The sequence below is a fragment of the Antechinus flavipes genome, chromosome 1 (assembly GCF_016432865.1).
Source record: "Antechinus flavipes isolate AdamAnt ecotype Samford, QLD, Australia chromosome 1, AdamAnt_v2, whole genome shotgun sequence".
NCBI classification, from domain to species: Eukaryota; Metazoa; Chordata; class Mammalia; order Dasyuromorphia; family Dasyuridae; genus Antechinus; species Antechinus flavipes.
In genome coordinates, this window is record NC_067398.1 from 611,219,808 (window position 1) to 611,232,148 (window position 12,341).

At 32.2% G+C, this 12,341-nt stretch overlaps 1 protein-coding gene across 1 annotated transcript in view; it reads right to left on the reverse strand.

Moving 5' to 3' along the window:
- Positions 1–12,341, reverse strand: part of TAF2 (TATA-box binding protein associated factor 2) — an 85,733-nt gene that overhangs the window by 48,847 nt on the left and 24,545 nt on the right. The window contains exons 8-11 of the mRNA XM_051971031.1: positions 11,672–11,785; positions 3,485–3,584; positions 1,145–1,230; positions 202–337 (exon numbers count right to left, since the gene is read on the reverse strand). Coding sequence (XP_051826991.1) covers positions 202–337; positions 1,145–1,230; positions 3,485–3,584; positions 11,672–11,785 — 436 coding nt within the window. The remainder of the gene's footprint in view (positions 1–201; positions 338–1,144; positions 1,231–3,484; positions 3,585–11,671; positions 11,786–12,341) is intronic.

Sequence of the window (12,341 nt, forward strand, 5' to 3'; positions counted from 1 at the left end):
CCAAGTGACTTTCCTAACATTCCTAATGCTAGAACTGTGTCTGTAAAGTGAGTTATTATGACTTCTATCTCACTGTGCAAATCTTTTTTACCTAAAAAAGAAATATAGATAGATACACACACACACACACACACACACACACACACACACACACCGCATACACATAATTCATTAAATATGTAAATGCATTGATCCACTTACTTGTAGCATAAACTCCATACTTATTCTATTTTCAATCAACCTCATGACAAGATGAGCTTTACATTGGAACATAGTATAATATTCCCAGGAAAGCGTATGTGGGTGCTTTATTGAAAAATGTAGATGTGAAGCTGGGCTACAAATAAATAAGTTTTACATCTTAAAAACATTATAAATCATATAATATAAAAATACATAACAAATACATAGGAAAAGCTATGTTAAAAAAAATACAAAAAATAAAAATAAAAAAAGAATACAATTTCATTTGGACAGCAAAGTAGTAACTGATTAGTAACTATATGGTATTATTATTGGAGTCCATTTTGTCTATCTGCTACAGTGAGGGTTATCTTAATAATCATCTGGGTCTAGCAAGGACCCAGAAAAACAAGATAATGTTAATAATATAGGAGATCTTGATACTGAGAGCAAAATAAATTTTGTTATGATTCCATTATTCTAAGTTGGCACAGGTGGTATCTCTAATATCACTAAAAACTCATTCTAAAATAACTCCAGTCCAGAGCTACTGAGGTACTCAATCACCTAAATAATAAAATTCTTGACAAGCACTTATTTCAATAACTCAAAAGTTTTAAACTAGGATTAGATAGTGAAATTTATACTAAAATCAAGAGATGATAGAAACAGAAGTAACTAGAAGTTATATTCTTCAAAGAAATTTTAAAAGAAAAAAATTTTTTTCACTTAAAATAGTATTTTATGATCACATTAAAAAAAGCAAAAAAAAAAAAAAAGAACTAATGAGTTAAGTAATAATAGATAATAAAGAATTACTCAAATGTATCTGAGGATCATTAATATATGTTACTACTCTGTCTCAGGATTCAATTCTCACCACTCATACAAAACATATTAATGATTCAATAAAACATAACTTGTAACTTCTTATTGCTAAAAAAACAAACAAAAAACATACTTATCCTTCTCTTTTCCTCCACCAAATATTGGATGTAGTAAAACTCCACCAGTTTTCAGTTCATATGCCACTATTTGGTCTAACTCCTAAACAATGTAAAATAAAAACAGATCATGATGTTTTCATATAAAATTTTAAAGCTTTGTAATGATCTTTAATTTCCTGGAATCATAGCAAAAAATTTCAAAGCATTTCATAAAAATGTTATTCTCCAAAGAAAATAAAGGCAAATAATTAGCAGAAATACATTAGAGGTGAAAAAGAATTTTCTCCAATTTGTAACTTTAGGATCAACAGTGGCCTGAGCAAAGTCTTCTTTTGGCCTTAACTACCCTCTATGACTCTTTAAATAAACAGTCATATTTTCTTCTTCTTTGCCATATCTTCTGGAGAAAGAACTTTAGCATAGTCAAAAAGAAGATGAAGGGATTAATTTCATATTTCTCTCTTCTATTAGACTATGAGTTTCTTGAGAGGTATTTTTTTCCAGTGCCTAGGCACACATTAAACATTTAATAAATTCCTGTTAACTCACCATATGAACAATTATTTCAAATCAATAATATGAAAAATGCAAATTAAAATAATTTTGAGCTTTCACCTCATACCCTTCAAAGCATCAAAGGTGATTAAAGTAAAAAAATATTCAGTCTTGCAAATTTACAGGCTACTCAGGCATACTAATATAATGTTAGTGGATATGTGAATTGATACTACTATTCTAGACAACAATTTGGAATTATTCTAGAAAAGTCATTAAGCTACTACTGGTCAGAGGACCTACAGGAGGAAAAACAGAAAGGTTCTATATAAACACCAAACAGTCATAAAAGCACTTTTTATGATAGTAATAAATGGGAAACAAAATAGTTATCCAAAAATTTGGGAAAGGATAAATAAATTAGAATATAAACACGATGGAATATACTATTCAAAATAAGAAACAAAGAACTCAAAGAAATGTTAAATTTGAATGATACAGAATAAATTAAGCAGAACTAAGAGAACAAAAGGTACAAGGATGAAAATAATGTAAATAATAATAAATAGTAAATTATAATAAATAATGTAAAATAGCACTAAAAGCAAATTAACTCTGATTAACTGTACTGACTAATATTGGTCCCAGAGCAGAACAGCTGATAAGCCTTCTTCCTCTAAAAGAGACAGGAGATCTTGGGTATAAAGTGTGATACGTCCTGTCCTATACAGTCAGTGTCAATTTTGCTTATTTTTTTACTTTGTCACAAGGAAATGTTTGAGGGTGAAGGAAATGTAGATCTTTTTAAATACATAACTATGAAAAATGACTGTAGGATAATGTCAAAAGGCAAAAATGAAGCTTAAAAATGTTTTTTAATAATTGAGTCCTATATCACAGTGACACAGGAAACATTTAAGAAGTATCTTAATGAAGCAATCATTACAACTACGCTGAACCCATAAGTACATAATGCTCTAATTGCTGAGAAAAAGAAAAGCATAGGATTGCAATCCTAAATGTTAGAATTTGTTTCGGGGGCAACTGACCTTGAGTATGATTTATGCTGCCATGAAAAACTGAAATATATTATTTTCACATTAAATTATGGTGCCATTCCATGTACTAGATCTAATCCTAGATGTTATATCTTAAGGAAGATATACTATAATCTGAAACCTCACAAAGAAGAGTCACAAAAATTATCAGATAGTGTAAGTTGCTATAAATGACCAAAAAATAAAATCAAATAAAAAACCTGAGACTTTTCAAAATGAAAATGAGAAGACTGAGAGGGAACACAGCAGAGATCATATATATAAAACACCATGGACTTAATTCATTCAGCATAATCTAAAACACTGAAATAAAGGAGCATCATTTACAATTCAATCAAGGAAAGTTTAAGAATAGTAAGAAATACCACTTCCCAGAATAGAAATTAACTTTTTATTTAGCTCAATATTCTAAGAGGTAATACTGTCAGCAAAGAAAAATTAATTCATATTTGTCCAACCAAATGTCTGGACACAATTATGAATGACAGACCCATTATTGGCTATTAAGATAAACTAAAATAGATCTAACTTTTAAGACTGATGTCAGTGAGAATAACCTGATGCTTTCACAGAATGTCTTGGGGTCTGACAAAGCTTAGCAATCTTTTGTGTTGCTATGAATTAGAATTATAAAGTAACCAAGAAGCATATGAACACTTTTAAAGTTACAAAAATAAAAGTTACTTTATTGCTTAGATATGAAGAGAAAAATAACTATTTTTCAAAGGTTCGAAAGGATAATTTACAAGTATTAGGTTCACTTAAATGCCCAATAAATATTAAAAATAATTATAATATTACCTCTTTGATCCAGTGGCGGTACTCATTAACACCAAAGGTTTTTTTCATCCAAAGTCCATAGATATAGCCTGAAATTCCCTTTAATACCCACTCATCAGACCTATATAAAAGTAAAAATATTAACAATTCTCATTACCACTTAAACTGTTTAAGAAATTATAAAACTTCAATGCTGAATAAGAGTTTTACAGCTAAAAGGGACTTAATTTATGGAAGAAGAAGGGTATGAGGGAACACTAAAGATTTTTAAAGGAAATTGAGATGAGATCTATGCTTTTAGGGTGTCAATTTGACAGTAATAATTTGATTCATGGCCAGATGAATCAAAGACAAGGAAAGAAAAGGAAAGAGATGGAAGAATTTTGAGGAACTTAAAGAGAAAAATAACTTGGCAACTAAATTCAACCAATTTATAGTAAACAATTATTAAATTATATACAAGGAAAAATGTTTGTAGAAGCCCTTTGTGTAGTGGCAAGGAACTGGAAACTGAGTATATACTTATCAATTAGAGAAAGGCTGAATAAGTTATGGTGTATGAATGTAATGGAATATTAATGTTCTATTTAAAAAAATAATCAGCAGGATGATTTCAGACGGCCTAGAGAGACTTATATGAACTAATGCTAAATGAAGCGAGTTGAACCAAGAGAACTTCGTATACAGCAAAATTACATACAACTTACATATACAAATTACATACAAATTATGCTACATTACATACAATACAAATTACATACAAATACACACAAAATTAGGTGACAATCAATTCTAATGGACGTGGCCTTCTTCAACAATGAGATGATTCAGGCCAATTCCAATGGTCTTATGATGAAGGGAGCCATCTACAACTAGACAAAGGACTGTAGAAATGAATGTGAATCACAACATAGCATTTTCTCCTTTTTTGTTGTTGCTTGCTCGCTTTTTTGTTTTCTTTCACATTTTTTTTTCTTTTGGATCTGATTTTTCTTTTGCAGCATGATAATTGTGGAAATATGTATAGAAGAACTGAACATATTTAACACATATTGGATTACTTGTCTAAGGGAAGGAGGTAGGGGAAGGGAGGAAGAAAAAATTTGGAACACAAAGTTTTGCAAGAGTGAATGTTGAAAACTATTTTTGCACCTACTTTGACAATAAAAAGCTATTATTCAAATAAATATATTACATTCAAGGTAATATGTTAAGCACCAAAAATATATAGACAAAAATGAAATAGCCCTTGCTGTTAAGACAGACAATGCAATATGCACAAAGATAAGTAATAAATGGCAATATGAATTTGAGGAAGGAGAAAGCACTAGTAACAAAGGAAGATTTCTTAGAAAAAGTGATCCCTGAAGCAAGAAACTGGGAAAACATTTTTACAGTCAAAGGTTCTGATAAAGGCCTCATTTTCAAAACATATAGAGAATTAACTCTAATTTATAAGAAATTAAGCCATTCTCCAATTGATAAATGGTCAAAGGATATTACCAGACAATTCTCAGATGAAGAAATTGAAACTATTTCTAGCCATATGAAAAAATGCTCCAAGTCACCATTGATCAGAGAAATGCAAATTAAGACAATTCTGAGATACCACTACATACCTGTCAGATTGGCTAGAATGACAGGGAAAGATAATGCGGAATGTTGGAAGGGATGTGGGAAAACTGGGACACTGATTCATTGTTGGTGGAATTGTGAACACATCCAGCCATTATGGAGAGCGATTTGGAACTATGCTCAAAAAGCTATCAAACTGTGCATACCCTTTGATCCAGCAGTGTTACTACAGGGCTTATATCCCAAAGAGATCTTAAAGAAGGGAAAGGGACCTATATGTGTAAGAATGTTTGTGGCAGCCCTCTTTGTAGTGGCTAGAAACTGGAAAATGAATGGATGCCCATCAATTGGAGAATGGCTGAATAAACTGTGGTATGTGCATGTTATGGAATATTATTGTTTTGTAAGAAATGACCAGCAGGATGATTTCAGAAAGGCCTGGAGAGACTTACATGAACTGATGCTGAGTGAAATGAGCAGGACCAGAAGATCATTATATACTTCAACAATATTATATGATGATCAATTCTGATGGACGTGGCCCTCTTCAATAATGAGATGAACCAACAAGAGCAGTAATGAACTAAACCAGCTACACCCAGGGAAAGCACTCTAGGAGATGACTATGAACCACTACGTAGAATTCCCAATCCTTCTATTTTTGTCTGCCTGCATATTTTATTTCCTTCACAGGCTAATAATACACTATTTCAAAGTCTGATTCTTTTTGTACAGCAAAATAACTGTTTGGACATGTATACATATATTGTATTTAACTTATACTTTAACATATTTAACATGTATTGGTCAATTTGCCATCTGGGGGAAGGGGTGGGGGGAAAGGAGGGAAAAAGTTGGAACAAAAGGATTTGCAACTGTCAGTGCTGAAAAATTACCTATGCATATATCTTGTAAATAAAAAGCTATAATAAAAAATTTTTAAAAAGAAAAAAGAAAAAAAGAAAAAGTGATCCCTGAACCAATCCTTGAATAAAAATTCTTTTTTTGCCTGAAAGGCAAAGATAAAAATGGCTTGCTTTCCAGGTATTGGGAGGAAAAAGAAAAAAGGCCAAAAATTTGTGTAAACAAAGAGAAATAGAAGGCAGCATGTCAAATTTGGTGAACAAGTAGTCCAGTTTCACTGGAACACAGTATGAATGGGAATACCGTGACATGAAGCTGGAAAGGAAGGCTGGAGCTAGATTACATAAAACCTTAAATGTCCAACTAAGAACCATGTATTTTATTCCAGAGGTAAGAGGAAGCCACTAGAGATTACTAAGCAGGAGAATGTCTTAATTTTCTATATCTCAAAAAGTTATTTTGAGAATTATATAGAAATGTGAAACAAGAAGAGGCTGGAGGAAGGAAAAATAAATAGAAGAGTATTACAATATTTCAGATAAGAGAGTATGAGGCTCTGTACAAGGATGGCAGCTAGTTGAGTGAAAAGAACATAATGGATACAAGAGATATGGAAAGAGAATAGAGCAGCACTGGCAACTGACGGCTTTCAAAGCATAAAGAGGAAAAAATGTAAGGTAACTCCAAGTTTATGAACTAAGATAATTAAGACAGTGGTGAACTGAAGGAGAAGAAAATCTGGAGATGGTGTAGGTTGAAAAGGAGAATAAGATAATCACTATTATGTACATGTTGAGTTGAGATGTTGATGAAATATTATAGTAGAGGTGTCTAGCATATAACAGATATTGTGAAAATGTAGATTAGAGATGGATAAGTAGATTTGGAAGTTATATGCATAGCAGAAATCAAATGCAGAGAATCTTATGAGGTCACCAAATGAAAAGAGAGTTCAAAACAGAGACTTTGTAAGATGTGGTTAAGAATGTGGGAAACAGATGACAAACATGCAAAAGAAACTAAAGAAAAGAAACTAAAAAGAATCCTAAGGAAGATTAGTAGGGAGAAAATTAGAAGTAATTACTGTCAAGAAAATCAAAAAAAGAAATTGTATTCAAGAATAGTAATCAACAGGATCAACAGTAGCAAGAACTGCAAAATGGTCAAGAAAGCTGAAGACTGAGAAAGGTCGACAGAACCTAAAGATTATGTAAAGATTTATATGAACTTATGCAAAGTTAAGCAAACAAAATATAAACAATGACTACAAAAAATAAGGAAGAACAATTATAAGAAAAATAAATCAATAAGTATCTAGCATGTCAAGCACTAGGGATTCAAATAAAAAGGAAACAAAGACTTGTCTTAAAGAGCTTACTTTGAATTTAGGAAGACAACACATCCATACAGAAGTATATAGAACCAAGGATGAGACTGAACCTGTGATTTCACTGCAATTGAGAATTCCATGGTAAGAAGAAACTACCAATGTAGACTAGACTAGTTTCTTCCTCTGAAATTTACAATATCAGAGATGCCTAAAATACTGAAGAGTTAAGTGAGTTGCCCAACATGAGAAGCAGAACATGGTGTAGATCTTCCTGGCTCCAAAGCCTGCTCTTTATATATTACTCCATACTGCTTTTCCATAGTACATACAGAATGAATATAAAGAAAAATATTACAAAAGATAGTTAAAATTTATTTAAGTGAGATGATATGAGTATTTGGGGGAAGGCACAAGAAAGGTTTCATGTAGAAAATGATATTTGAAGGAAGAGAATGATTTAAGAGGAATGAATATATTTAAGAGGAAAGGCAGACAATGAGTGCAAAGGTACAGACTGAAGAGATGGAATACTACATGTGAGGAACAGAGAAGGCGAGGTTTACAAAACTGCAGAGTTCAGAAAAAGAAATAATGTTTAATGAGGCTGGGAAAAAGGTATTTTAGGTCAGATTGTAAAGGGCTTTAAAAACCAGAAGTCTTTATTTTATCCTAAAAGGAACAGACACACACTGGTGTTTACTGAGAAGGAAAATCACATAGATCCGTATTTAAGAAAAATCACTTTGAAAACTTTGTAGAAGATGGACTGAGATAAAGACTTTAAGCCTAGAAAAATATTAAGAGTCCATCAGAAAAAAGAGACCCTGAATGAATGAATGAAAAGGCATTTATTAAATGGTTTGCTATATGTCAGGTACTGTGCTAAGCACTAGGATAGAAGTACAAAAAACAGTATCTAAACTTGAGGAGTTTTCATTTTCATAAGTGAGAACACCACACATAAGGAAGTGGTCCCTTCATTACTAAGAGATTAAGAAGTACAAGAATGATGGCAATTGATTGATATAATTTTCCATATTTGAGGCAACGGGAGCAGGGATTCTACAGCAGTGGCACAGCATAAAAATGGTCAGAGTGAACATCTGGGTGGGGTAAGTATGGAAAATTTACATCAAGAAAAGCCCAGGATATTTCACTGGTAACTTTACCACTTAGAGGTAAAAAGCATGGCATGAACATAACCAGCAAGTAATAGTATAGTAAGTCTGTGTTAGACTAGGAACAGAAATCTCTCACCAATGGAAGAACTAGGTTTTGTAAAAGCTAAAGAGCCAGACAGGAAACATAGTCTAAGATAGTCAAAGAGTAAAAGGGTAATGCCAGTTATGGAGAAATCTCACCAATAGGAGCATAGGAGACATAGCAGTTAAGCCAGAAAGCAATCATTTGAATGTTGTGAAATTATTATGACCAAGCTAAATCCAAAAGAAGAAATATGAAAATGTAACTCTCTTCCTTCACTAAAGGGATTCGAGATTATAAGTGAAAATATTTGCATATAATGTAGGACCTGACTGATGGGTGGATCCATTTTGCAGTACTGTGGGTAAATGATGTTGACAGAGTTCTGAATGATGAGTTTTTACAATTTTTAAAATATCTCAGGAATGTTATCCACAAACATTCTTAGAAATCTATACTAGACTATTTAATTACTTTTTCAATAAGGGGGTTAATTATTGAGAGTAATGCAAAGTTTTATATATATAAATAAAACCATATTAACAGATGTAACTAATAAAATGACAGTTTTGATCATTTTCTTTTGCTCTTCAAATACACTTTAAAATAGAAATACAACTGGTTACATGTTAAAATTGAATAAAATGTACAATTAAAGGTTCTGATAAAGGCCTCATTTCCAAAATATATAGAAAATTAACTCAAATTTATAAGAAATCAAGACATTCTCCAATTGGTCAATGGTCAAAGGATATGAACAATTTTCAGATGATGAAATTGAAACTATTTTTACCCACATGAAAAGGTATTTCAAATCATTATTGATCAGAGAAATGCAAATTAAGACAACTCTGAGATACCACTACATACCTCTCAGATTGGCTAAGATGACAGAAAAGGATAATAACAAATGTTAGAGGGGATGTGGGGAAACTGGAACACTGATGCATTGTTGGTGGAATTGTGAACGGATTTAACCAGTCTGGAGAGCAATTTGGAACTATACTCAAAAAAGTCGTCAAACTGTGCATACCCTTTGATCCAGCAGTGTTATTACTGGGCTTATATCCCAAAGAGAATTTAAAGAAGGGAAAGGGACCTGTATGTGCAAAAATGTTTGTGGCAGCCCTTTTTGTAGTGGCTAGAAACTGGTAACTGAATGGAGGCCCATCAATTTCAGAATGGCTGAGTAAATTGTGGTATATAAATGTTATGGAATATTACTGTTCTGTAAGAAATGACCAGCAGGATGAATACAGAGAGGACTGGCGAGACTTACATGAACTGATGCTAAGTGAAATGAGCAGAACCAGGAGATCATTATACACTTTAACAATATTATATGAGGATAAATTCTGATGGAAGTGGCTATCTTCAACAATGATAGGATCCAAATCAGTTCCAATTGATCAGTAATGAAGAGAACCAGCTAAACCCAGTGAAAGAACACTGGGAAATGAGTGTGGACCACAACATAGCATTTACACTCTTTCAGTTACTGTTTGCTTGCATTTTTGTTTTTCTTCCCAGATTATTTTTACCTTCTTTCTAAATCCAATTTTTCTTGTGTAGCAAGACAACTGTATGAATATGTATACATATATTGTACTTAACATATACTGTAACATATTTAACATGTATGGGACAACCTGCCATCTAGGGGAGGGAATGGAAGGAAGGGAAAAGTTGGAACAGAAATTTTTGCAAGAGTCAATGTTGAAAAATTATCTGTGAATATGTTTTGTCAATAAAAAGTGATTTTTTAAAAAACTGAATAAAATGGAATAGCAATTTTGGCTCATGAACTTTAAAATTTAGATTATTTACAAACCCTTTATTAAGTCAGTTGTATGGATTTCACTAATAGATAATTCTACTAATACTAAATTCTACTTCAAATAAATAATAATAGCTACCATTTATATTCCAATTCAAGATTTATAAAATGCTTTACAAATATTTTCTCATTTTATCTTCACAATAACAAGGGAATAGATGCTATTATTCTGATTTTACAGATGAAGAAACTGAGAAACACAAGTTAAGTAATTTGACAAGGATTATACAACTATGAAGTGTCTAGAACTGGAATTGAACTCAGGTCTTCCTGACTCCAGCTCCATCATTTTACTCATGTTATACTCCCTGATGTATTGATCTAGCTAAGTTCTATTCTCCCTGCACTAGGGCTTCCTTGGTTCCTTTCATATCTTTTATCTTTATCTCTGGTCCTCATGATTGTGTTTATTAGTCAAAAGCATTTACTATGTTTCATCCACTGTGCTAACTGGGGACACAAAGACAAATCAACAAAATCCAAACCCTCTACCCACAATTCTGTGTGCCAGAACTGTCCCCTGCTTCACTTAGGCCCCCTCTATCATTTATCACTATTTTTTGTTTGTTTCCTCAGCACTTTCCAATAGCCCATACTGAAAATCCAAATGCTTATTGGCTGCAATTTCTTCCGGCTAATTCCATTTCCCATTATCCTTCTTTAAAGCCTCAGTTCCTTGTCTTTCATATTTCAGTTTTCAAAAGAATAAATCTACTACATGCAAGAACAAACTTATATGCTCATCATTATGCTAACTTTTCTCCAAAGGAGAGATGTGACTTTGCTTATTACAATCCACCTCAGGAGCAGGTAGATAATACAGTGGATAGAGCATGGACCTGGAATCAGAAGGACTTGAGTTCAAATCTGGCCTCAGATACAATACTTCCTAGCTATGTGATGCTACGCAAGTCACTTAAACCCAATGCGTCACAATCAATCAATAAATGATGAATGAATGAATAAATAAAATAAATGACCCATCTCAGGGTTATAAAAATTATACATACTCTTCTCTTCACTCTTTATTGCCCCAGGTTAGTGTGTGGTTTTCAAATACTTGTGATGTAAGCTCCTAGTTCTACCTCAAGCTGCCATACATACACTTACCTCCCTTTCATATATGTAATATAGAGCAGAATTAGTATTCAAAACCCTATATATAGTTTTTCCTGTTCTTGAAAACTATCACATTTTTTAAATGTCATTCACTAATTTTCTTTCATATAACTTATTTCAAATGGCCAAGTTGATTTCAAAAAGTATCTCTAATTTTTAAAGAAATATTTTAAGCCACAATTTGTCTTTACATAAGCTGTCACCTGTTATTCCAAAAACAGTAAAATAAATATTTCCAGGTTTATTTACATTCAGACATACATTGTCTGAAGATACTTACCAGGACATTCTTGATATGAAACATCCAAAAAATTGTTGGGCTAAGGACTGTGCTAAACACCTTCTTGTGAGAGGTGTCTCATCTATAATCATAGCACTATGCAAAAGGTTTGTGCTAGACAGGAAAAAAAAGAGGAAAAAATAGTAATTATAAGAGCAAAAAACAAAGACAATTTTATTTAGACCATGAAAATGAAATTTAAATCATGTTTTTGGGAAAAAATAGAATTTGGGCTCAAATGTAAAGAATAATATAAAGAGCCCTAAAGATTTCTCTTCAAAAATTTTGCTCATATTTACTAAAAATATTTGTCTATAATTGAGAATAAACCTCAAAATTATTTTTACTGGTTTCCAATTTAAATAAAACAGGTTTATTTTCAGCTTCATTCTCCCCAAGTTAAGACGCATGAACCAGGAAAATCCTTTCTTCATATTATACTTATTTAGATTTTGTCCAATATGATTTCTGATTCCTAATCTGGAAATCCACTCTATTGATGAAGATCACTAAGTTATCAGTAACTTCTAATCATGAAATAACATGAGACACTCAGAGGTTAACTGATTTGCCCATAGTCACACAACTAACAAGAGTAAAAGAAAGGACTCGAATCTATGTCTGCTTGTATCCACCCTCAACCCTCCATATACTATATCAAGTTATTACT